This window comes from Drosophila sechellia, chromosome 2R, assembly GCF_004382195.2.
Source record: "Drosophila sechellia strain sech25 chromosome 2R, ASM438219v1, whole genome shotgun sequence".
Classification (NCBI taxonomy): domain Eukaryota; kingdom Metazoa; phylum Arthropoda; class Insecta; order Diptera; family Drosophilidae; genus Drosophila; species Drosophila sechellia.
Genome location: NC_045950.1, coordinates 501608 through 529225, shown reverse-complemented (window position 1 = coordinate 529225; position 27618 = coordinate 501608). Strand labels below are relative to the sequence as shown.

Sequence of the window (27618 nt, the reverse complement as noted above, 5' to 3'; positions counted from 1 at the left end):
AGACTTTGCAGAAGTGTGTAATACACACACTGCGTATTTTCAGCACGCCACCTCAAAAATCACACTGATTCAAATTGATTAAAAATGTACTGAAATGAAAAATTACTTTCAGACGAGTCCGTGCGTTTTTTAATGATTGTATTCCTATTCTTTTATTGCAGCAGCATTTGGGAAAGATAATTAGTTCAATCAAATATTAAAATTTAAAAGGTTCACTTAAATAAACATAGTAATAGTTCGTCTAGTAATTGTTTTGCTTTGATTATGTTTATATATATATATAATATTCCAACTTCATATAAAAATTTATTTTGTTCATTCAGATTATTTTCATCAGTTTTCATTCAGTTAGATAAACATAATAACGGTAAGACTAGTATGTGTTTGATTTGATTATGGTAATATACAGGGTGCGGCAGCATATCTTATTTTTTTAGTTGATGTCTTAACGGAACACTGGTGGTCCCGTTCAAGAGGGGCGACTGTAAAGTTTTATCCCGACACGGTTCAATCTCCGTCATGCGTTGAAATAGTGAGGATCGCGCCTTTGTCGTTGAGGCATACTTTTCAAGCGGATGGTCGGTTAATTAAACACAGCGTGCATTTCGGAATCGCATTAATTTAGACCCGTTGGCTCCCGTCTCAGACCGCAAATCAATTGTTACATGGGTCACTACATTCAGGCAAACGGTAAGAGCGTCAAAACGAAGAAATAGAGTCCCTCGACCCGTTAGATCACCTGAGAACATTGATGTAGTGAGAGCGTCAATATTGCGATCTCAACGGCGTTCTGCGTGCAAACACACATCTCCCCTTTGACTATCCGATCGTTCTGTAAGAAGAATTCTTCATGATGATCTTCAATTTCATCCGTATAAGATGGCGATAGTACAAGAACTTTCAGAACGTGACTTCAATTCTCGGATGAACGCGTGTGTCTATTGTTTTTTTTTTTTAGTGATGAAGCCCATTTTCATTTATGTGGGTCGGTTAACAAACAAAATATGCGCTACTGGGCTGACACCAACCCTCGAAAATTGCACCAAAGTGATCCGAAAAACAAGAAAACAGTTTCTTAAAATTTCCATATTGTATCATTTGGTTGAGGGCTGCACCGAGCGTCACAAAATATTTCATCTGCAACGAGAGGAAAAATTTATATTTCTTACAGGAGGATGTTGTCATTTCGAATATGGTGCTCCTGTAATGGTTCTCAATTAAGAAACCACTTGGTCTCATATACCTTAATATACACATTAGGTTAAGTTCAGAGGAATTGACTGAACGATTCCTTTTGGAACGGAAATAAATAGAATTCGATTGAAAAAAAAAGTAATGGTTCTCAGGATATTGTATTGTTCTTACCAAATTTAATCTCCAACGCCTACAAACTGCTACGCCCACACTTTTGAAAAACTTTTAATTTTCTATCGATTTTCCAAAAAAAATGTTTGACACGCCCACTCTAACGCCCTACAACCGCCCAAGCCTGCCACGCCCACATTTTTTAACCATTTTTCGATATTTTTCTCATTATTTTATAAGTCTTGTAAATTTCTATAGATTTGCCAAAAAAAAATTTTGCCACACCCACCACTCTAACGATCTAACGTAAAAAGCCATGTCTGGCCATGTCCATCTGTGCGTCTGTATATCTGTCCGTATGAACGTCGAGATCTCAGGAACTATAAAAGCTGGAGGGTTGAGATTCAGCATAAAGATTCTTGTGACATAGACATAGAATTTCATAATTTTATTAATATTGCAAGTTTTTATCGAAGCCGCAGAACCAAGCACGCCTACACAATTTTTAGTTTTTTTCTCATTTTATTCCCCAATATCTATCGATATCCTAGAAATTTATGAAATTTAGCTTTTGCATTCACACTAGCCGAGTTACGGTTATTTGATAGTCGGGGAACTCGACTATAGCATTCCCTACTGTTCTTATAATCAGTTCTTTTATAACTCTGGAATTATCAACATCAAAATAATCTAAATTCTTCTAACAAAGTGAATCGGTAGTTTTTTAAATTAAGCAAACTCAATCGGTATCCGCCCAAGAAACTGTCTGTCCTTATAATATTAAATAACTTAATTAATCGTCCGCTCCTCAAAGTGAGACCACGACTTAAGTATAAATTAAATAAATAAATAAATACCTGTTGCTCGTAGGGAGAATAAAAGTAAGGACACTAGAATAACAAGATGCGTAACGCCATACAATTTTTTGGCACGCTATTTCTTGACCGTGACTCTGGAGGTGGCTCCAGGCTCTCTCGAGTTTTTATTCGAGTGAGAAAGAGCGCAGAGCGCTACAGCAAACAACTCTTTTCTACGCATACAGTGATAGCAGACAACTGTATGTGTGCTCATGCATTGTAAATTTGACAAAATATGCCCTTCACCTTAGAAGTTCGTTGACTTTAAGTCTATATTATTTTTTTTCAATTGGCACCATGCAAAAAAATTTTGTTTTGCATTGCCTTAACGTTATTATTATTTAAATAAAGCTTAGAAATAGTAATAGCCGAATCTATGTACATCACAAAATAAATTTCGAAAATAGTCATTATATTAGAATACTTGTCATTAGGGTATTCAGATTGCGGCGTGAGAAAAATTAATAAGGCAATGATTGTTGAGTGCTTCGTGCCTGACGATATGACTTTTGCAACAAACTGTTTTAATATTTTTATTTATTTAATTAATTTTTTACTACGTATTATTATTTTTTATGAATTATTATTATTTTTATTTTTTAAAGTTAAAATATATTTATTTTTATTTTTTATTATGAAATATTATTATTTTTATTTTTTATTAATAAAATTATTATTTTTTTATGAAGTTAAAAAATAATTATTTTTATGAAATATTTATTTCTCAATGTAATGTCTTTCTTTTTCAAATTAGAGTAGTTATAATAATTTCCTTTGTATTTGCTTTAATTATTTAGTATACTTACTAAGTCATTTGACTTAATATGATGTATGTAAATGAAACATTTTTATTATTTAAAATGCGCATTATATTCAGCTTTCAGTTAAATTTTTTTTGGTCTTTTCCAATTTGATATTTTTAAAAAGCGCGCACTTTTGGGTGGGAAGAATAGCGCACCATCATCATATTTCTACGAAATTGGCCACAACTCCAAATATGTAAATTCGTTTCTTCGATCAGAATTGATTTCGGCACGAAAATCGTCTTCTAGCACAACAGGCACACATATACAAGTTCTCGTCTATGGTTTTTACTCACACAAGCAAGAAAATTCTATTTTTCTTACGCTCCCAGCGTAAGCGAGCGGAAAGAGAGCAAATTTGGCCTTCACCAAAAAAGTGGCTGCATAGTGCCAAACCGTTACGCATCTTGTTATTCTAGTGTCTTTGGTAAAAGGGTATACTAGATTCGTTGAAAAGATTCAGGCAGAAGGAAGCGTTTCTGACTATATATTATATGTTCTTAATATATATATTCTTGATCGGTATCAATAGTCGAGTCGATCTAACACTGTCCGTCTTCCGACCAACCGTATGAACGTCGAGATTTCAGGAACTATAACAACTAGAGATTAAGCATACATATTCTAGAGACTTAGAGCAGCGCAAATTGTTTGGCTCACGCTCACACAAACCGCCCAAAACTGCCAGCCCCAATCATTTTTATATTTAATTATATTTTAATAAATTTTTGCAACGCCCACTCCACCACCACGCCCTAAAACCGCCCAGTACTGCCACGACCACAATTTTGAAAAATTGTTGGGTGGGTATAATAGATGCGTTGAAAAGATTTGTTCAACCTGTATAAAGTATATATATTTGTGATCAGGATCAATAGCTGCGTCGATTTAACCATTTCCGTCTGTCCATCTGCCCTGCCCATACTGTCCGTATGCACGTCGAGATCTCAGAAACTATAAAAGCTAGAGAGTTAAGATTCAGCCACGCCCACTCCAACGCCATAAAACCGCAGAAACCGTCGACCCCCAAATTTTCGAAAATTTTTTGGATATTTTTTCATAATTTTATTGGTCTTGTAAATATCTACCGATTTGCCATAAAGCTTTTTGATACGCCCACGCCCTAAAACCACCCGAAACTGCCAAACCCACATTTTTGAAAAACTTTTCGATAATTTTTCATAGTCTTCCAAATTTCTATTGATTTTGAAAAATTGTTGGATATATTTTCATAGTTTTATTAGTCGTATTAGTCGTTATTCTATCGATTTGCCAAAAAACTTAAGCCGCCAAACCGGTCACGCCCGCACTTTGGAACATGTATTACATTTTTCCTCATTTGATTCCCCAATATCGATATTCCAGAACAATGATGAAATTGCGCATTCGCTCAGTAACGGGTATCTGATAGTCGGGAAACTCAACAATAGCATTTTCTCTTGTTTTGTTAGTGTACAATTTTAGAAATGACAGTAATTGCACGTTTTAGAAGTTGAGTGAGAATTTAAAAAATTCATGGAAGTTCATGGCTGAAACATTATTTACTTGTCTTAGTCTCGGGACAAAGTGGCAGGGATGTTAATAAGATTGTAATTGTTGCAGGTTTGGCTGGAATACATTTTGAAGAATAATTGCAACTGAACGGCTCTTTTATTGTTACATATAGCCTAGCTTATATACATGCCTACTTTTTCAATGTACTGTCGTCGTCCGTTTATTCTTCGATTTGAAGAAACCTTTTCCCTTTCCTGGTCCTTCCGCGAGTACAGACATTCATATCAATCTATTTTTTTGATGGTAAGCAACGGATTATGTTCCTACTGCATTTAGCACGAAATTACTGGATTGAAATAAAGATTACGTATCGTAGAACAAATCAAATTAAGCGATATGCATACCTGGTGAGACTTAGTCCATCTCGTTGCATGTTTTGGTTCTTGTGTTGGGTGCTCTGTAAATCACAGTACTCAAATAGCACAAAAACCCAATTTATTTGAGACGGTTTCATTACGCTTCAAAAACCGCCAATCGTTCGATAACTAATTTTCGAATCTAATTTCCCAACAAAATATATAAAAGCTTCAGATGTTCATGCGGGCTGAAAGACTTCAATATTTGCAGCAAACAAACAGCGTTTTATAACAAACTGCAGTGCAGCAGCAGCCGAAGATTTCTGATTTTCTGAAGATTTTTCTCCATTCTGTACAGAACCTTTCTGGGTGGTTTCGAAAGTCATTATATAAATTATTGAATTCGCCCTTTTTAGTTCTACTGCAGTTAAGGGGGTGGATGCCAGTTTTTTTTAACAGAAATTTAATAGTTGCGCTTGATGCAAAAAATTCTTCGTCGGAATCTATTACTTTCACATTAATAACTAAAAGAGAGCAATGTAGCTCGTTTCTCGCAAAGCTCTCACTCTGCCATCAAATCGCTTTGCTCATAGCTTCTCGATTCGCGCGCACTCTGCCGTGAGCCAGAGTAAATAGAAAAGCGAAGATGGAATGCGAAAGAAGTCAAGTTCACCCAGGTCAAACGGTAAATAATGGTTTTTGGAACATGGTACCGCTGGTAAAGGTACCGCTGGTAAAGGTACCGCTGGACCTTAGACTCGAGTCGGCCAAGGTCACTCAGTTAACAGTGCAGACCTTAGACGTTGCTGGACCTTAAGAGAGAGTTTACAACTCTGAGGCTCCAACGTTGAGTTTCACATGGAGAGGATACTGCAGGAGGAGACGGTAAGGACCTGGCGTGGTCGGAAAGGTATTGTGCAGTTTTTGATTGGTGCCCTGTAACAGGAGCGGTCATAATAGACGTGTGCTTCCGGGTGTTTGCAAAGGAAGTTCTGAGAAGAGCTCCGATTCGACCTAACGGACGACATACCTTGAGATTCCGCCACCACAATATCCTAGCTCTCGTTCAAGCCGACACTCGGCCCATTGTCGGGGACGACACATGACGACAAGGGAAGGATGGCGAGAGAATGACGCCGAGTAAATATCGAGTGTGCCCTTAATTAAGCTGCCGTAAATCTGAAACCCTGTATTCTTCTTTTTCGGACAAGAACAAGCTATCAGACAAATCAAAAATTGGGTGGGAAAAACATATAAACTATCTGAGCTAGCCGCTGCAACTCATAGAAAGCCCGTTCGTTACAATACTAAGCTGCTACTTTCGCGAACACTTCAGAAGTTTTCATTATCAGGCACGAAATTTGCTTGACTAAAGAATTCAACATCGCGGCAGATGAACGGCAAGATAGCGTCCTCGAAGCAAATCTATATCATTTCTTGCATTTTAAATTGAATATTTAGATCTGTTTGCAATTAAGATATTAATATTCTAATATTTAATTAAAGTCGGGTTAAAAAATGGCAAAAAGAACTAAATCTAATTTGGGAAGTATCTAGGCTTGCCTCTTTTGCATTCTCGCACTTGAACTTTTTGTTTAGCGGTCTGCTGTTCGCTATTCTATTAAGTCTCTATTGTAATTTCCTTTCGTGAAACGTGGACACAAATGTCGATGTCGAAAGCAAGGATAGCTCCCTAAAAGCTTAACAAATTAAACAAGTTTAATTCATAAATATATATTGTCAGGTCACGCATACTTACGTTCATTTATTTTAAAATTTGACATTTTTTTGCCTAAGTCTTTTAATTGGTCTAAAAGACTGGTATTCCGGCATTGCTTAAGAAACGAGTGTGTCATTAATTTTGATGCTGCCCATCGAGACAATGGATTTTTATTTAAGCATAGCTCAACAAATTGATGGAAGTCTTCTGAAAATGATTTGTTTACAATTACATCACGAACGATCCGTTTATTTGTGTGCTCCAGTGAACCTAAAATTAAGAGAAGCTTTAGTTGTGCAGAACTGATGGCCTATGTACAAATGGGCAAGAAAAACAATAAAATTGAAACAAGAGAGTACCCAGACTATGAGATACCCGTTACTCAATGCGAACGCGAAATTTTTTTATAATTTTTCTGGAATATCAACAGATACAGGGGAATAAAATGAGAAAAAAAATTGTTCAAAAGTGTGGGCGCGAGAAAAAATTTTTTGCAAGTCGATGGAATTAACAAGATTATGAAACAATTTCGAAAAACGGTTCAAAAGTGTGGACGTGGCAGTTTTGGACGGTTTGTGGGCGTTAGAGTGGGCGTGGCAAAATTGGTCTTGCTCTGCGTCTTTGTCTCTAGAATCTTTATGCTGAATCTCAATCTTCTTGCTTTTAAAGTTCCTGAGATCTCGACGTTCATACGGACAGACGGACATGGCTTGATCAACTCGGCTATTCATCCTGATCAAGAATAGAATATATATATTTTTATAATTCGAAACGCTTCCTTGTGCCTGTTACAATCTATTATACCCTTTACTCTACGAGTAACGGGTATAACTAAACCTATTCCAGTCTGGTCTAAGAGCTGTTGGATGACGCGAGTATCAACAACATCGATTTTATTTAGTAAGCACAGTACACTATCCTGAAAACCATTACAGGAAAACCATATTCGAAATGACAACATCCTCCTGTAAGAAATATAAATTTTTCCTCTCGTTGCAGATGAAATATTTTGTGAAGCTCGGTGCAGCCCTCAACCAAATGATACAATATGGAAATTTTAAGAAACTGTTTTCTTGTTTTTCGGATAACTTTGGTGCCTTTAGTACAGAATCTAAAAAATTAATTTTTCTTGCTTTATTTTTATTTAGGGTTTTAGATAAGCTTTAAATATGTATACAATATTTTATTTAGATGAGCTTTGAAAATTCATTTTTAAACTATTCAATAAACTAAAGAAAAATAGGTAGTGAAGTGAAGTGACAGCGCGAGCAAGACGAACGCCGGCTCTCAATTCAACGCAACAACGCGTACTTCTCCTACGTCTCACCGACAACCCCAAACGCAGACATCGAGCGGTCAATAACCCATAGCCAAAGAAACCTTCTTCTACCAACAAATCAAGAAAGAGCGCGCTCCTGCTCTCCCGCTCTCTTAGCTCCGACAGAAGCCCCGCTGCCTCCAACAACAACAGCTGGAGATAGACCGACAGCCCGCTCTACCTCGTCATCGGCTGCACCCGCTCACGCTCTGACTGAGTCAGCGAAAGCAAAACCGCAAGCAATAAACGGTACTGCTGCACTACCAGCAAAACAAAACGAAAACGTAAACAAAAAAGCTGGGTCGACCTGTCAGACTGGAATGGATCGCTACATTACAATAAAGCGAAAGCTCAGCCCGGAAAATTCAGATTTGGAAAACAAGCCGAAAAATACACGCGACAACTCTACCTTGATCAAAAATGTAGGCCCTGCAAATACCAACAGATTTGCCTTGCTGGTAGATACTGCTGAGGACGTGCCGCTGGGATCCGTTGATATCGAACCGAAGAAAACAAAACCTCCGCCAATATACATCCGCGAGAAGAGCACAAGCGGTTTTGTAAATACTTTGATTGGCCTTATTGGAAAAGATAGCTTTCATATAATTCCCCTCGTAAGAGGTACTATCAATGAAATCAAACTTCAGACGAAAACGGAGGACAACTACAGAAAAGTCACAAACTATTTTACCGCACAAAAAATAAGCTTCTACACTTACCAGCTTAAAAGCAGCAAGGGCCTGCAAGTAGTCCTGAAGCGCATTGAGTCTGATGTTACGCCCGAAGAGATAACTGAGGGGATTTTACGCCAAAAGCGTGTTCAATATCAAAAACAGAAACAGGCAGCCCCAACCACTCTTCAAGATTGAGCTTGAACCAGAAAACAAGCCTCCTAGAAAAAACGAGGTTCACCCAATTTACAAACTCCAGCTCCTTCTGCACCGTAGGATCACGGTAGAAGAGCCGCACAAACGTAACGCTCCTGTACAATGTACAAACTGCCAAGAGTATGGCCACACGAGGTCGTATTGTACACTTCGCCCGGTGTGGAGATCTCCACGACTCCCACGAATTTTCTCGAAAGCAGCAAGTTTCGCTCCCTGGCCTACATCCAACACTAACAAGACAACATTTGCAACGTTTTAAAATCAGGTATGACGCCTCCAACACAAAATTCCCGAACTCCACATGAAGTGCACACAAAATTAGACACACAACAAAACTATAACCCATCTGCGCAGCAGGAAACAAAAACTGAAGCTATGATGCAAGCCTTACAACAGAGCATGATGGAATTTATGACATTTATGAAGACCAAAACCTTTTGATACAAATGCTTGTAGCCCAACAATCAAATAAATAATGGCTACCTTACGCATAGCTACGTGGAACGCCAATGGCGTTTCACAGCGCAAACTTGAGCTAGCTCAATTCCTACATGAGAAGCATATCGACGTAATGCTTCTTTCGGAAACTCATCTCACAAGCAAATACAATTTTCAAATAAGAGACTACCATTTCTACGGTACAAATCATCCCGACGGAAAAGCACACGGTGGCACCGCCATACTCATAAGGAACCGTATGAAGCACCACTTTTACAAAGAATTTGCGGAAAATAATCTTCAGGCCACATCTATCAACATTCAGCTGGATGACAACACTCTCCTTACACTAGCGGCCGTATACTGCCCCCCCCGTTTCACAGTATTAAAAGCTCAATTCCTGGATTTCTTCCAAGCACTAGGGCCACACTTCATTGCAGCAGGCGACTACAACGCTAAACATACTCACTGGGGATCGCGACTTGTGAACCCAAAAGGAAAACAGCTTTATAAGACTATAATAAAAGCCACTAATAAACTTGACCATGTTTCCCCCGGGAGTCCTACATACTGGCCATCAGACCTCAATAAGCTGCCTGACCTGATCGACTTCGCAGTTAGGAAAAATATTTCCCGCAGTTTGGTTAAAGCTGAATGTCTGCCGGATCTGTCATCTGATCACTCGCCTGTACTAATTCACCTCCGCCGGTACGCAGTAAACGTGAGACCACCATTCAGATTGACTTCTTGCAAAACAAACTGGCTCAGGTATAAAAAATATATAAGTTCACATATTGAGCTAAGCCCAAAACTCAATACTGAATCTGATATAGAGAGCTGCACGTGTGCATTGCAATCCATCCTTACTGCAGCAGCTCTTACTGCAACACCCAAAATAACAAATAATACAATTAATTCAAAAAAGACCAACGTACAAATCGAGCAACTCGTCCACGTAAAACGACGCTTACGCAGAGAATGGCAATCTTCCAGATCCCCAACTGCAAAACAAAAGCTAAAAGTAGCCACACGGAAACTGGCCAACGCTCTGAAACAAGAAGAGGACGACGATCAGCGCCGATACATAGAGCAACTCACACCAACAGGCACAAAACAAAAGTCACTGTGGCGAGCCCACTCAACTATTCGCCCACCGACTGAAACCGTTTTGCCGATAAGGAATTCCTCAGGTGGTTGGGCCCGTAGTGATGAAGACAGAGCCACCACATTTGCCGCTCACCTACAAAATGTGTTCACGCCAAACCAGGCTACTAGCACATTCGCGCTACCGTCCTATCCCGTAAACCGCCACCAGCAACACACCCCAATTGTGTTTCGTCCTAAAGAAGTAGCTAAAATAATCAAAGACAATCTCAGCCCGAAAAAATCCCCCGGCTGCGACCTTATAACACCGGAAATGATCATCCAGCTGCCACATTCTGCAGTTCGCTACATAACCAAGCTCTTTAATGCCATCACCAAACTTGGTTACTTTCCACAACGATGGAAGAGGTCGATTATCATAATGATTCCAAAGCCTGGTAAGAACCACACAGTCGCTTCATCTTACAGACCAATAGGTCTACTCTCATGTATTTCGAAACTATTCGAAAAATGCCTGATGATCCGACTTAATCAACATCTGATATAAAACAATATAATCCCAGCCCACCAATTTAGATTTCGCAAAAGCCATGGAACCATTGAACAGGTGAATCGTATTACAACGGAAATAAGAACTGCATTTGAATATCGCGAATACTGTACAGCAGTATTTTTAGACGTATCCCAAGCATTCGACAGAGTCTGGCTCGACGGCCTAATGTTTAAAATTAAAACATCCCTACCCGAAAGCACACACAAACTTTTAAAGTCTTACCTCTATGACAGAAAGTTTGCAGTGCGGTGCAACACTGCCACTTCCACTGATCATACAATTGAGGCTGGAGTCCCCAAAGGCAGCGTTCTTGGGCCAACCTTATACCTCATCTATACAGCCGACATTCCAACAAATAGTCGCTATCCTTAGCCGTTCAAGGGCCCCTATCCAAGCTACAGCACAGTTGGCACTGTACCTCACCGAAATTGAGAAGTGGCTCTCTGACTGGCGAATAAAAGTAAACGAGCAAAAATGCAAGCACGTGACGTTTACGCTAAACAGACAAGACTGTCCTCCGCTCTTGTTGAACAACATACCACTCCCGAAAGCAGATGAGGTAGCGTACCTAGGAGTACACCTTGACAGAAGACTCACATGGTGCAGGCACATTGAAGCCAAAAAAACCCAACTTAAACTCAAAGCCAACAACTTACACTGGCTCATCAACTCTGGTTCTCCGCTCAGCCTAGATCACAAGGTCTTGCTCTACAATTCTATATTGAAACCTATCTGGACCTATGGCTCACAGTTATGGGGCAATGCCAGCAACAGCAATATTGACATCATACAGCGAGCACAATCAAAGATCCTGAGAACCATCACTGGGGCACCGTGGTACGTTCGGAGTGAAAACATCCAAAGAGACTTAAATATCCCATCAGTTACCAACGCAATCACGGAACTTAAGGAAAAATACCATAGCAAGCTTTACACGCACCCCAACCACCTAGCGCGAGGTCTAATCCAACTCAGCAGCCGTTCCCGTCTCCGGCGAAAGGACCTACCAACCCAGCGAATAAATTATTAAGGCCGTTTAATCATAGAACAGTTGGAAAAATAATACAACTGTTCAAAAAATACTTGTTATAAAAAAAAAAAAAAAAAACAAAAAGTGAAAGTATGTTCCTAATAGAAAAGCTATAATACGTTCAAGCTTAGCTCTGTGCGCCTAATTAAGGGTCATATTAAATGCGGTATTAGATATCTGAAATATACCAAAAAAAAGATGTAAGTCTATAATTTCCGCTTATGGTCTAGGCCCATAGGTGAGCTTCCTTTCCGTTTCTTTTCTAATCGAACCGTTGTGGCATAAACTGAAAATTTATAACATCCTGCGCCGCATAAAAAAATAAAAGTTGTGAAATATATAAATCAAGTGTTTCCCTCGCCGTTAAAACGGTTACGGGTCTAAATTTTTATTGTGTGTATATTTTAACAGGCGGTAATTTATTATTATCTTTGAAAAATGTTTACCTTTCGAGAGTGCTCTAAGCACCCTTTTACCGTAGTTCCGGCACCCCTCCCACTAACGACAAGGGGCCGCCGCTGGAAGGGCAGCCTGTTATACATATACATTTGAGTTATGATTTTGAATAAATTTAATAGCTGGAAAGATATATTATCTAGGAAGATAATGTCTGTAAATTGAGACACTGAGAGAATCTATTTGCAGAAGAAAACATATTAAAAACAAGAGAGAATGCTATAGTCGGCTTCACCCTTACTTAGCTCGTGGAAAACGAATATCGATAGAAATTGGTGAATAAAATTTTAAAATTATTCAAAAAGTTGTAAAAATTTGTTTGCCAAATCGATAGAAATTTACAAGACTAATCAAATTTTTAAAAATTGTAGGCGTCGCAGTTTTGGGCGGTTTTACGTGCTAAGAGTGAGAGTGGCAATAAGATTTTTTTTTTTCAAATCGATAAAAATTTACAAAGCTAATAAAATTATGAAACAATTTCGAAAAACCGTTCAAAAGTGTGGACGTGGCAAAATGGATCAAGATGCTGGGGCTGCGTCTATGTCTCTAGAATCGGTATGCTAAATCTCAACCGTCTATCTATTACAGTTCCTGAGATCTCGACGTTCATCGGACTGACGGACATGGCCAGATCGGCTCGGTTATTGATCCTGATCAAGAATATGTATATTCTATATAGTCGTAAACGCCTTACGGCTGTTACATACTTTTCAATGAATTTAGTATACCCTTTAATTCTACGAGTAACGCGTATAACAATATTTGACATAAACAATGAAACTGTGACCACATAATTTCAATCTAATTCTAAAGCTACATTATATAACTGCCCGATTTGAACCAAATTCAAATTGAAATTATATATTTCCGTATTAAAATATTTACTTGTTCACACATGCAGTTTCTATTCAAGTTTACCGAATAAGTAAGATTTAAACAAATGTATTTCTAATCGGTAAGTATTTTTAACAAGAAATTTATACAATAATAATATAATATATGCTAATATTAATTTTCTTAGCCTTGACGTTAAACAAACCATTAGTTTTTATTTCACAAACGGGGGACAGGGGAAGATCGACTCGTCTAGAGATCGTAAACAAGGATATATATAATTTATATAGTCGGACACGCTTCCTTTTACCTGTTACATTATTTTAAGCGTATCTAGCACTTAATCTACGATTAGCCGGTAATAACACCCCAAAACATGGAACGATAGAAGGGTGCCATCGTACTGTGCCATCGTTCGTCTGTTTACAGAGTCACGACTGAATGGACACAACTTAGATTCCGACGTGGTATTTTCCATTCATAATTACGCATTTTTCGCCTTTGCACCCGCATCTTTCCTCGCTGGCGGCATAGAATAACTACTCCGATTTAAAACTGCTTGCTGACATCTGATTTCCAGTGTGCAGCGCATCTACCCTGACAGTGCACGTGGGAAACAATTTTGGATCAGATCTACATACAAGGCACATTACATATTGGGCACACCTCTGATCGCGTTATGTTTCGGATCTCACGACTTGTTCGTTAGTTGTCGCCAGAACTTTGCCGAAAGTCGCTCCATTAAAACATGGTGCCGCATTCGCCACCCGCACAATGTTCAAAATATAAACACACACATCCGCATAGCGGCATCAAGGCAAATCGAAAATGCCGATTCTTACCTTCTTTACCGCTTCAGCAGAACAACGCCACCGCTGCGTAGCGCCTACGCCAGCAGAGCGGACAGATAGCAGTAAGAGAAGTGGATGAGCGGACATTTTTTGAGAGGCACGAGCCCACATTCATTAAATTTTTGTAAAAAGCAGCTTCTGAAGACGTAAGCGCAGCCCAAGTTTGTTTAAAAGATGTTACGCCCACAAGTCGATATAATTCCTACGCTCACGATTTTAAAAAATGGAACAGTTTTATAATTTTATATTTTTTTATAATTTATAAATTACCTTGATTTTCCAATAGGCTGTTTTTATCCAGTAGCACTTGCAGACTTCCACGCACTTTTTCAATATACATGTATGTTAATTCTGTGTCTTTAAAGGGCTGAAACCCGTTTGACATTTCACAACAAGTAATTCCGATGGAATAAATATCTATTTTTTCAGTATAACCAGAAAGGTTTTGATATAAAACTTCTGGTGCTGTCCAATACAACTCTTTTTCTATTCCAACCGTTGATCCAAATAAAAACGGTTTTTTTTCACCTTGACTAATAAAACTTTGACAGTATCTAAAATTTGATAGAACAGCTTTTCTGGGACTTAAGAGTATGTGCTTAGCCCTTACTGATCCATGAACATAATGCTCGGAGTGAATATAAGTAAGTGCTGACAATACATCCTTCAAAATTAGTGCAATTGTAACCTCCGGAAACCCTGAAAAATATTTAGGTGCATTACAAATAAATTTGAGAATGTATCGTTAAATCAATAATAAACAAGAGAGAATATTATAATTAAATAAATAGAACCAACCACAATCGTAATTCTTAAGCAAAATTGCCAAAATCAGATTAGTAATGTAGAAATATAAGAAAACAAAATGATAAGAGTAACCCCCAATGCAAAGTAGAAATTAATAGCATTATTTGTTTTAAGTGAAAATCTTTTTAACCCAGTTACCCAGTTATTGGGGAATAAAATGAGAAAAATTTAAACAGTGTTTTTGGTATACCGATAAAAATTGGAAAGACAAACAATATAACAAAGAAAAATCTATAGTTCCTGAGATCTCGTTGTTCATACGGACAGACGGAATTGCCCTGATCGACTGGGCATTTGATCCTGATCAAGAATATATATACTTAGGGTCGGAAAGGAATCCTTCTGCCTGTTGCACACTTTTCAAAGAATCCAGTATACTCTTACTCTACGAGTAACGGGTACAAAAACTATAAATAATAGACTTATATTGGTGCCGTATTCTATATTATGACTATTAAGCTTAAATGCAGAGCGAACAGCAGAACGCTAAGCTAAAGGTGTAGGTGTAGGAGAGTTCCAGAGAGAGTGAGAAAGAGGGGAGCTTAGATAACGGAGATCTTGGTGAAATTCCTGGCGGCTGCATGACTCGACGGCTGCGTGACTCGACAATAACTAAGCTGTTTTTTTAATCATTTTATGTTGATAGTTCTTTGTTTAGCCAATGAGCTTTTTCATATTATATTATATTATTCTTTGTTTATTTTAGTTTATTTGACACCGAAAGGCCCAAACCTGTTCGAATACGTTTGTATGCAGGCGGCATATGTAAATTACAATTGTTACTGTTCAATTATTTATAAAAAAATTAATTTTTATTTTAATATAATATAATATTCTTTGATGATAAACTTTTTCACTTTTACTATTACACGACACTTGTTTTTTGCTTATCCTTAATTGGAAATCGTTATCGATCTTGTCCCGAATCAAACTGATGAAGTTCTAATTATAATTCTTAAGCCAAATAATAATGGAATTTTGTTTAAAATAAACATAATATGATGAAATTATTTCACTGCATTTTGAAATTTAGATTTGCTGACTGATGCAGTTTAATTGAATCGCAATAAGTTGATCATGGCTTGTTCTCCAAGTGAAAGCTGAGTTCACATTAAGTTTGGTTATTTATCTTAAAGCGTAGCTAAGTGCTGGCAAAGGCAATGACAAAAACAAAGACAAAGGAAATGCTGCCGAGATTCGAATTTGAAATTTGTTAACAACTTACGGGTTGGATAACTTGTAAGTAGGCGACTGAGGTCAAAACTGAGAGAGTTTTACGAAAGGCATACGGGAATTCCTTCTCCCCTTTTGTGACTTTGGCAGCTATTAATTTAGCCCATTTGGGAGCGCAGGCTAACGGCTAACAAAAGTTTGCTGTATCTAAATTTATAATTAACAAAAAGGGACAATAAAAATTGTATGAATGTCAGTGTCTACTGACCCTCCTTGAGGAGCTTGAAGAATGAGGTCCCTCGGTTGCCTTAAGCCTCATTGGTAGTCGAGTACTGTACAGGGCTTTGCCAGCCGATTCCTGTGGTGCCTTGGACTTTTATGTTAGCAACTTTAGTGCTAGTTTATTTCATCAAATACCGTGTGCTGTTTCAAATCCTTGTGCATGGTGGTGTTTTCACATTCAAGTCGTAACCAGTGACCAATCTCGTAGCCCTATTCTGGCTAACCTGGACCACCAAATTGGAAGTTTCCTTTCAAGAGATAGAAACCTCCGCATGGTCTGCTGATAATTTGGTCGGCAACCGGACAGAATAATCACCTGAGGGCATTCGGGCGAAGTCTCTCTTACCTTTTAGACTTAACTATTGGGACAACTTTCTACTTCTCAGAAGCGTTGCAAGAGAACATCAAGCCTTCCATTAACATTTCCTCAGGGCTCTGGGATGCAACGCGAGAAGCTATTAAGGAAGTGCCACTTGGCCGTACACAACCTCCAGACACAACCCATCTCAAACGAGTTTTCATTAAACGTATTTGTGCAACGCACAGAAGCTCATAAAAAGACTAGTTCCTTCGTTAAAGTGAGGGCCTGCTAGCTGAGTGTTTTGTACAATTTTCCTGTGTCCGATATCAATGTTGAAGTGGAATATTTCGAGCCTGCTAGCTGTGTGTTTTGTAGAATCCGACTGTTTGGAAAAAGAGATTGCGATTTAAAATGCAATAATTCTAACGCAGTAGGATTGTTGCCGTTCACGATTACAAGGATCGGATGCAGTAGTATTTATGGTTAATTACCTCCCGATATTTATGTATTTTTCGATTTGCATAAAGCATTATTATTTCTTATCCGATATCATTTTCCGTTCTAAAGGAAAATATTCGATTGTTCAATTGGATTTACCATTACAAGATTTCAAGAATGTATGATATCTGTACAATTTTTGTCATGGTAAAAATGTCTCGCTGTTACCATTGAATAAAAGAATGTGTTAATTGATACCCATTTTATCGCACCAAAATTTACGTGCTAGTGTTTTTTATGACACCGGGTACCGCTGAACAGTGTAGAACCAAAGACACTACGACCAGAATAACAAGATGCGTTACGAACATAAATTCCGCTCGCGTAATATTGAGAATGTAAAAATCTAAAATTAGAACGCACATGCTTGTGCGTGTTAAAACAATAAGAGAGAAAGTGTGTGTATGTGTACGAACTGCGCTAGAAGATAACTTTCGGGCCGAAATTTACAAGACTAATTAAATAATGAAAAAATATCGAAAAGTTTGTCAACAAACTTGCGCTGAGTCTTTGTCTCTAGAATCTGTATGATTAATCTCAAACTTTTAGCTTTTATAGTTCCTGAGATCACGACGTTCATACGGACAGGCGGACATGGGCAGATCGACACGGCTATTGACCCTGATCAAGAATATATATACTTTATTATTAAATACGCCAAGCCTTAATATTAATCGGTGGTTTATTGGATGGCTAGTTACAAGATGATTAGGTAATATTATTGGCTGCTTGATTGATCTGACTATGCCGTGTGTTTACAGCTGTTTCAAATTTGGGCGAACTAATTTGAATATACATACACAACACTCCTTAACACCCGGATGGATCGTATATTTCCGGACGTCGTCTACTACGCTCAGATCTAGGTAGCACATTGGTTGCATTGATGGTTGATCACTAGGTGGTACTGGTTTTAAGTTCTCGATTCAGCAGTAGTTCAGACATTGAATTGTTGAAGGTCGCGTGCGGCGTATTATGCTGATGGAACATGTATGTGGCTAAGTTCAGGTTGATGTCTGCATTACGGTCAGACTTCTTAAGAAAGTTTTTGGTGCTTTGTACCATTCGCTCGGCTTTCCCGTTTGTAGACAGGCGAAAAAGAGCAGAGCGAATATGTCTAATAAACAATCCGAGTAATTTAACAATCCGAGTAAAGCTTGTAATAGTTTTTTATCTTGTAATGTGGGAGCTTGTTGAATTTCTTTAAAATTGTCTATTGAAGGCCGGATTCCTAATGCGTCTAATTTAAAATCCAGGAACTCAATAGATGGTTTACCCAAGTTTACGAGGGCGCAATCCAGATTTTGCGAAACGCAATAAAACTTCCTTAAGCCTTTTATTATTTTCCGTGTTTATTTTCCTATTCAGATTTTCCTGTGATAAAAATATAGAAATATGGCAATACACCAGGTATCCCCAGCAGGATCTTCTCAATGCAGCTTTGAAAAATTCTTGTTGCCGATGCTATACCAAATTGTAGCCTGTTGACCTTAAATGCCCTCATGTGTGTGATTATTGTTTGTACAAAACCACAAAACCGGACAAAACCATCTTCTTTGTTAACTGGTACACTTGGTGTTGCCCGTTCCGAATATTCAACAGATTCTAGAATACGCTGTTAGGCACAGAGGACTGATTTCTTCTTTTACCAGTCCCTTGATGGCAAACGGCAATGGTCGTGGTGGTAGGCGAACGGGTCTGATGGTTGAGTCTACATTTAACGTACTGGTGGTCCAGTAAGTTTTACCAATTCTGAGCTGAAAAGTTCTTTGAACTTATCAAGAACTGAATGAATATCTGTATTGTTCGCTATGGAGAATTTTACCTGGATTGCCTGAAACCAGTTGCCACCTGTGACAATAACCAGGGTTAAATTTCCGATATGCTTTTGATTGAAGCAAACAGAAACATCGATGACTCCCTTCATTGGAAGTGGATTCTGCTGGATATCGTTTAACTCCAAATCGCATCTATTAAGGTCTGCCCTACCGTTGGGCCAGATATAGTGGAAAGTAGATTCCTTCATAATTGTCACAGGAGACCCAGAATTTACTTCGCGTGCACAGGTGCGGCGTTGCGGCAGTATATTATGAATTGCGGATTCCCTAGGAGACGCTCTGCCCGGCTTAATCCATTGGCCTGCGCCTGTAGAATAAAACGAACTTATGTACGTTGTCCCTCGGCGATTCCGCACGGCGACAGACGCGTTGTAGATGGCCTTTTATCGCGCATAAGTGGCAAACAATCTCGAGATAAAGGCACTTTTTCCTTAAATGTTGACCGCCAAAGCCGGCGCACGCTTGTAGGTTAATGCTGCGAGCGCGTCGGTATTGTTGGGAACGATTTGTTGATATTCCATGTACCCAATCTGTGTGCTCCGATTCGTGTGATTTGCGCAGTGCAGCCATGTAATTGTTTGCAGACTCTCCTGTCTGCTGATCACGCTTATGCGGAAATTTGAGAGGGGCGTGGGGCGAAATGGTGTGTCAGCCATTTTTGAATTTCGCTTAACTCCAGCTCACTCACTCTAGTGAGTTAGTGATGTTAATAAGTCATATAGCGGCGCTCAAGCGTCTTTTTTCGCTCTTCGCTCTTTCCTCATTTGCCAGCAGGAACAAGTTGAAATGCTCTAAGTACGATGTCCATTTGTCTAGATACGCCAAGTCAACAGTTTGTGAACTTCCAAGGCTTGCCATTGCATGTTTTTGATTTCTTACTTTGACAATTGCCCCGAATTGTGAGCGTCTATATTCGCGTCCGATGCAATATACTTGCGCTCTACTTGCACGTGCTTTTCTCTAAAACCACTCGAAAAGTTATCGGTGTCCCTATCTTCCATGGGATAACGCAAGCTTGGATATAAGTAATTTTCATTGATCCCATCCTCGTCCCCATAAGCCAATCCGGTGGATTATTTGATGGCCAGTTACAAAATGATTAAGTAATATTATCGGCTGCTTGATGCGCGGTGGGTACATCGCCTGGCGCACTGAGTACTTGACTGCCGATACTCTATTGGTTATTAAATGTTGAATCAGACAATGATCACAGATAGACTTAGACGACACCACAGTATACTGCTAGACGCTTACTCCCTGCTAGGCCTCTAAGGAGATTAAAAAGGAAGGGTTTCGCCAAAACACTTGGACAACCCTAAAGACCCCCTCGAAATATGAGACAGTTGTAAGTCCTCACATGCTTAGTGCGAGGTTTGGTTTTATCATTTATCTGTTAATTGCGCTGTTATGTTACTGTTACTGCATTGTATAGATTCATCGCTTCTAAATAAATGAATAAATAAAAAAAAAAAAAATATGATCACAGACAATTTGTGTGTAAAGCCGTTTGTGGGCGTTAGAGTGGGCGTGGCAACATGGGTCAACAAACTTGCGCTGCGTCTGTGTGTCTAGAATCTGTATGCTGAATCTCAACCTTCTAGCCTTTATAGTTCCTAAGATTTCGACGTTCATACGGACAGTTGGATATGCCTAGATCGACTCGGCTATTGATCCTGATCAAGAATATAAATACTTTACAAACTTTTCAACGAATCTAGTATACACTTTTACTCTACGAGTACCCGTGTATAACTATATAAAAATGTTTAACAAAAATTACAGAGAAAAAAATATTTAAAAGACATTCAAAACCCATATAAAAAATAATTTGACAATATACAATTTTTTTTTTCAAAATCTATAAGAGAAATACTTTGAGAAAATAAAATTTTTTGCCCTTAACAAAAAATACCAAATAACCTAATTAGAGAATTTTGTTCATGGAGAAAAAGAGCAGAGACAATATTACAAATATATTCATCAACAGTAGGATCAGGAATTACGCAATTCTCAACGTTATCGGGAACAAAATTGTAGTAACGCAGCCTCAGTCCTGGAATCTTACAGCACCCCACTAAATTGGACAGCTTTCTCAAAATGTTTGACAGCACACTATGCGGATGTGACAACACTAGAATACCAAATGACTTCGCTGTTGCAAGGAAAGCCAAAGACACTAGAATAATATAGAATAGAATATGAGTCTTTGTTTATACCCACCTATCCCTTATTTTGAACAAAATTTCTTGTCCCTACAGGGACAAGTCACTTGAGTCCTGAACGGCGACTTGCCCAGACTGTTGGGAACCAAAGAACCCGCAGATCCCCCGTCAGCACAAATTTAGGACCTACGCAAATAATATCCAAACCTATTCAAGAAAAGGCCCTGGTAGAGGACGCACGTCGCCAACCACCAACAAAACGCTGGCAACCTGCCAAAACAGCCACCAAGACCATCGGCCCCAAAGCCACAACCTAGGCCAGAGCCTATGGACATATCTAGAAGTATTCAGAAAAAACATTAAAAAAAAAAATACATGAACAGAACCAAATATACTGGATTACATTTTTTAGAGTAGAACCTCTTCGTTACGCTACTTCCAATCAACAGTTATAGGAGATATGATCAAAATTCTGATAGACACCGGATACAACAAAAATTATATCTAACCAAGATTAGCTTAAAAACCAACAACCAACCACTTTTCGTTAACTCTGTGGGCTCAATTCTTATAACGCACCAAACAATTGCCAATCCCTTCGACCTGAGAGATACTTTTATCAAATTTTATCTACTAACAAAAAAATTAAAATAAAACAGAAAGAACACTCTACAGAAATGAGACATTTAAGAACTATTTGCTTTAAAAATCTTTTTGGAGACCCGGTCGAAGAACTGACATACACAACAAAAGTAGAAGCCATTACAAGTAAAAACAAGAGCCCAATATACTCAAGACATTACCCGTACCCAGAGGCTCTCAGACCAGAGATAGAAAAACCAATACAAGAGCTCGCAAACGACATAATTAGACCCCCACGGCTACCATTCCAGACAGATACCCCATACCGGACATTAACAATGTATTTGCACAACTAGGACAGAAAAATATTTTCTCAGTCATTGACCTCAAAAGCTGCTTTCACTAAATTCCACTATGGAAATCCGTATTCGAAAAAACGGCATTCTCAGTTAACCAGGGAAAATACGAGTTTACCAGACTAGCGTTTGGCCTCAAAAATGCCTTTTCAACGGATGCTGGGCGATATCCTTAGAGAACATTCAGGAACTAGGTGTTTCGTATACATCGATGACATCATCATTAGCAAAAATTAGGATAGACAGTTAATATTTAATATTCTGGAAGAAGCAAATTTTCGAATTCAGCTAGACAAGTGCGAATTCTTAAAAAAAGAAGTTGAATTCTTAGGGTTTTTAGTGGCCGACACTGGATTAAAAAATAATCCCGAAATGGTGATGGCTTCGTAGAATTTCCCTCAAGGATCTTCGTTCCCTTTTAGCACTGTCAGTGCTTTAGCGTAGCTTCATTAAAGATTATGTGAAACTCGCAAAGCCCCATACAGCATTCAATAAGCTAAATCAAACTCTCGCTTCCGAAGAAGTCATGCTGGCATATCCAGATTATAGTACAGAATTCCAATTGACCACCGACCACCTTTGCTTTAGATTACGTCTTAGGAGTCGTATTAGCTGAGGAAGACAAACCAATAATGTTTATTTCAAGAACCTTAAGTAAGACAGAAGAAAGTTACGCACCAAACAAAAAAGAAACGCTGGCCATAATTTGGTCAATACAAACTCCTCGAAATCTTATGTATGGTCCAACCAAAATAAAGATATTCACAGATCACAACTAAATAAAAAGATAGAAAGTAAAATTAGAAGAATGTATACTTACTATACTTTTGCACAAACCTTACAAGGCAAACGTTGTTTCCGATGCATTGAGTAGACCTCCCTTGCAAACGCATGGAGAACTAAATGCAATGACAGAAACCATGCACCGTAGTTTCAGCTCTCCCAAAAAACCTAATACCTATAGTAGAAGAACCAATAAATGAATCTTTGGGAGAAAAATCCTACAAATTTGAAATTGTTTTTACAACATATCACAGACACAGTACAGTACCAATATTCAATTCAAAAACTATGATAAAAATCCTAAAAGAAGGTAAAATCCGTCCGACATAAATGGAATATATACCGACGAGAAAACCTTTGGGAAACTTCAAAAAATGTATCCACTTTTTGATTATTACAAAAACAGATTCTTTTAAGAATAGTTAAACGCAAATATATCGGACCAAGGGAGAGCACACCGCAATAGAAGCTTAAACAGACAGCAACTGTTAGAAAAAGTATTTTTCCACAAATGAGAGTTAAATCATAAAAATAACAAAGGAATGTGAGACCTGCAAAGAACAAAAATTCGAAAGACATCCAAATAAGCGAGAGCTATAAAGCTCACCAAAACCATAATACCCAGGGCAAAATATTCACGTCGATTTTTACCTCAAATGTAAATAAGTAATCCTCACAGCAATAAATAAATTTTCTAAATTCGCGCAGGCTAAAATTGCCAATTCACGAGCAACCCAAGACATTAATCAACCCCTGAAAAAAACATTTTATTAATGTGATGATGCTTTGGAAGAACAAATAGGGAAAGCTTGCACGCGCACCCGGTCATGCAGTTGCAATAACATTCTTTTAAAATAATAAAAATATCTTTTATTTATTTATTGTTTTAATTATTTATAATTATAACTATAGTTTTGCACTATTCAAGTACCAATGTATGGACGTTACGCATCTTGTTGTTCTAATTGTATGCAAATGAAACATCTGACATTGAAACACTCGAAAAATTACTAAACAATTGATAGATATCTTCCTTGCTGTCTAGAAATATTAACAAAATAAAATTTCCGTTTACAATTTATCGAAATCGGATCAATAATAAGAATAAAAAAAACTATTGCGTTAGTTTTATGAACTTTATTCCTCTTTCACATCCACACAAGTCGTTAGTAAGCAAAATATAAATTTTATAAGTTAAACTATTATTATTTACTGAATATACTCTAACAACCATAATAATTTCAACTAAATTTTTGGAAAGAGAGGGAAGTTTCTGCCCTCACAACAGTCGTAACTTAATCTACAATTTACCAGAAGTATACACGTTCTTTAGCAGCATTTCACAATTTCCAAAACACATAAAATTGTAGGTCAAATAAACATACTGCTTGTACAAAAAACAACTGACGATAGTATTTATATTTCTATGTTGAAGCCGACGAACAGTTAAAACTTCGTTAAACAATAGTTTAAGCTTTTCCATTGGCTGATCCACAGAAACCTTTTTAACAGCCAAGCATTTATTGTTTAAATCTTCTGCTTTGTAAACCGTTCCAACCTTTCCATTTTTAAGTATTTCTAACAGCTTGTAGTTAGATATATTGTTACTGCACATCATTATTTGACCGTAACTAACTACCACAATTTAATTTCTTCATTAGATAACATCATTTATATCCGATTCATAAAGAGCATTAACCAGCTTATACCACAATTCCACAAGGTATATTCAACTAGAAAAGCTTATATGATGTTTAAATGGGTTCTATTAATTGCAAAATTTTTAAATTTTTATTATGTTATGTTATAAGGGATGTCGTGAGTGTCGTATGTTTTTAAAGATTTCGTTTGTCTTTCCTGAGTATGCACTTTAACTTAAGACTTTCCAAGCTCGCTGTATTGTTCTAATGGTATACTATGTCACTTGTTTCACATTCTTAATATTTTCGTCTATATTTGTTTATTTATTTCGTTTTTATCTCTGCATTGTTATTCTGCCGCTTAGCTTATGTTAAAGAGTAAAATTTGTTTGGGTTTGAAAAAAATTTAAGAGCAAAAGTTAAAGTAGTAATTTATTTTATTATTTTATGGGTATTGAATAGAGTCGACCTAGTGTCCAAACAAAAATGGGAAGAACAGCTCGATTATGAGAATTTTATATTTAAGTCGCCGATATTTATAAACTGAAGAATCGCCAAAGCCAAAGCAAGAAAAATTATTGTCGAGCTAGCCACATAATCGTGTTCCTCCAACAGCAAGCCAGCCACAAGCAATGCAGCAGATCACATACTACAGAACTGTAGCGCATTTAGGCGTCTCTCAGTAAATCAAAAATTCAGTTTGTTAAGTCTGCCTCCTTGACATACCGTTTCGAAATGCAAAGGCAAAAAGTGTCGAGCCTAAAACCGCTCATATAACATTCTTCTTCTTCTAGATACACAATACCTGAGAATATGTTCGGAAACTCTTCCTTCTACCTGCAACATACAACTGATTTCGTGATAATGATTACATAGTAATTATTTTAAAAATAATAACAATGAAAAAAATAATAAAAACAAGAGCGAATGCTATAGTCTAGTTATCCGACTATCAGATATCCGTTACTCGAATATGCGAACACAATATTTCCTTATTTTTCTGGGGTATCAATAGATATCGGGGAAGAAATTGAGAAAAAAACTGAAAATTGTTATAAAGTTCGGCGTGACCGGTTTAGCGGCTTTAGGGAAAATCGATAGAAATTTACACAACTAATAAAATTATAAAAAAATATCAAAACATTTTGCAAGAGTGTTGGCTTGGCAGTTTTGGGCGGTTTAAGGGCGTTAGAGTGGGCGTGGCAAAACGCTATTGTTTTTTTAAGCTTAGACAAACTACGAAAATATACCCTTCATGGGTCTCTGTAATTCCTCCAACTCTAATCTTAAATGTTATGCTTATAATGATTCCCTTAACCACAATATCTTAACCTAATTGCCTATGCTAACTTATATATGTCAAATGTCTTTAGTCGCTACCTATTATAATATTTACATTATTATATAAATTTGTGAGTAACCAGGGTTCCTCACACTGCATTCCTAACTCCTGGGTGGGCGCGACCATCTCTCACGCGCCCATCCCGGGACACCTGTACCGCTACGCGCCCAGGACGTCGTTATCGGAAATCTGGATGACCGGTAGGTCCCCGGAGGAGACGTCCTCCTCCTCTTCTCACGGTTCTTCCTCGGCGGCGGTGGGTTTCGTAGTTAGGTCGAGGTGGCGTCGCCAATACCATAATCAGTGGCGTCTGCCTGAAGTAGAAATGTCTCCTCGAAGTGGGGACATGCGCGAATCGGTGCTACGGTGAGTAAATTCTTCAAGGCATCACAGGCTGGCTCCTGTTTTGTCACCCATTCCCACATCCAATCGTTTTTGAGGTACTGATCTGCAATTATCCGTTCTATTATTTACTGCACCGAATAATAACCGTAGAAGAGCCACACAAGCGCAGGCAACCTGTGCAGTGCACCAACTGCCAAGAATATGGCCACACCAAAGCGTACTGCACTCTAAAATCCATCTGCGTCGTTTGCAGCAATGCCCACAGTACTGTAAACTGTCCTAAGAATAAAAACGATAGTTCAATTAAGTTACGCAGCAACTGTGGCAAAAAACACACAGCCAACTGGCGAGGATGCATTGTTTACAAGGAACTCAAGAGTCGCCTAAACAAACGAGTGGATTCAGTTCGAGATCGTATCACACCAAAAACTCACAAAGTAATGGAACCGCCTACAACTAACATCCCTTCGTCTGCCAGTCAGCGAACAATGCCAAAATCTTCCTTTGCAAGTGTACTAAAATCAGGGATCCAAGTACCGACAGCAGTCACCTCCAGCATAAAATTCACCAAATAAATAAACAAGTAAACACACAGAACATGCAACAGCAGCCTATTGGCGTTGAAGCGATTATATTCTCGATGCAGCAAAGCATGAAAGACTACATGACCTTCATGCACGGAACTATGCAAGAGCTTATGAGGAACCAAAACATCCTTATTCAAATGCTCGTTTCTTCTAAAACAGGATAATGACTCCCTTAATAATAGCAACCTGGAACGCTAATGGCGTTTCGCGGCACAAGCTAGAACTTGCTCAGTTCTTAGCCGACAGAAACATTGACGTTATGCTACTCTCAGAGACTCACCTTACCGAAAAGTACAACTTCCAAATACCAGCATATTAATATTACTTTACGAATCACCCGGATGGCCCATGGAGGCGCTGGGATACTAATACGATTGCGAATTAAGCACCACTTTCTTGGTAATTGGCAAGAAGAATGCTTACAATGTACCTCTATAAACCTCCTATGCCATAACAGTGCTCTCACTCTGGCTGCTGTCTATTGCCCACCTCGCTTCACAATCTCTGAGGAGAAATTCACTACACGTTTTGACTCGTTTGGTGAAAGGTTTGTTGCAGCTGGCTATTGGAATGCCAAGCACATGTACTGGGGATCTCGGATAGCGAACCCTTAAGGAAAGCAGCTGTACAACGCAAACATCAAACCGCAACACAAACTTTTTGTTTCCCCGGGAGCGCCTACATACTGGGCACCAGATCTCATGAAGCTTCCAGATTTGATTGACTTTGCCATCACAAAAAGGATATCCCAATCAACGACTACTGAAGTGGAGTGGGCGGAAAATCCTGGGGTGGTGGTTGCTGCGGCTGCTGCTGATTTTTTCCCTGAAATGAAACACTCGGGATCGACTTCACGAGAGTTCCGCTCTTTATTCGCGCACTTGTAACTTAAGACTACCTTAACATTAACAGTAGA

At 38.3% G+C, this 27618-nt stretch overlaps 1 protein-coding gene and 2 long non-coding RNA genes across 6 annotated transcripts; 1 reads left to right on the top strand and 2 right to left on the bottom strand.

The window, feature by feature from the left end:
- Nucleotides 1-279: 279 nt before the first annotated feature.
- Nucleotides 280-24443, bottom strand: LOC116800356 (putative serine/threonine-protein kinase STE20-like). Of its 4 annotated transcripts, none has more exons than XR_004361286.1 (5): nucleotides 24100-24443; nucleotides 14277-14705; nucleotides 6575-6805; nucleotides 6379-6515; nucleotides 280-1137 (listed from the first exon to the last, which is right to left on the bottom strand). XR_004361286.1 is itself a non-coding variant. In XM_032714733.1 (4 exons), the coding sequence occupies exons 1-4, from the start codon at nucleotides 24404-24406 to the stop codon at nucleotides 1076-1078; spliced, it is 1029 nt and encodes a 342-aa protein (XP_032570624.1). In that variant the 5' UTR covers nucleotides 24407-24440; the 3' UTR covers nucleotides 280-1075. The 4 variants fall into 4 exon arrangements, 2 of the variants coding, with proteins under 2 accessions (XP_032570624.1, XP_032570625.1); XR_004361285.1 differs by having other exon boundaries at nucleotides 6379-6508; XM_032714733.1 differs by lacking the exon at nucleotides 6379-6515 and having other exon boundaries at nucleotides 24100-24440.
- Nucleotides 3418-6372, bottom strand: LOC116800357. The gene is made up of 3 exons (XR_004361287.1): nucleotides 4864-6372; nucleotides 4654-4805; nucleotides 3418-4573 (listed from the first exon to the last, which is right to left on the bottom strand). It is a non-coding gene; the product is annotated as an uncharacterized LOC116800357 (long non-coding RNA).
- LOC116800358 lies at nucleotides 23873-27537 on the top strand. The gene is made up of 3 exons (XR_004361288.1): nucleotides 23873-23957; nucleotides 25223-26136; nucleotides 26266-27537. It is a non-coding gene; the product is annotated as an uncharacterized LOC116800358 (long non-coding RNA).
- Nucleotides 27538-27618: the final 81 nt, after the last annotated feature.

What these genes read in the sequence shown, in the direction of transcription:
- LOC116800356 (XM_032714733.1), bottom strand. Translation starts at nt 24,406, where the DNA reads ATGATGTGCAGTAACAATATATCTAACTACAAGCTGTTAGAAATACTT. An exon ending in CAGCCTATTGGAAAATCAAG is followed by an intron (nt 6,806 to 14,276) that starts GTAATTTATAAA and finishes TCTTAATTTTAG; the next exon opens with GTTCACTGGAGCACACAAAT. An exon ending in AAATTTTAAAATAAATGAAC is followed by an intron (nt 1,138 to 6,574) that starts GTAAGTATGCGT and finishes CTCTCGTTGCAG; the next exon opens with ATGAAATATTTTGTGACGCT.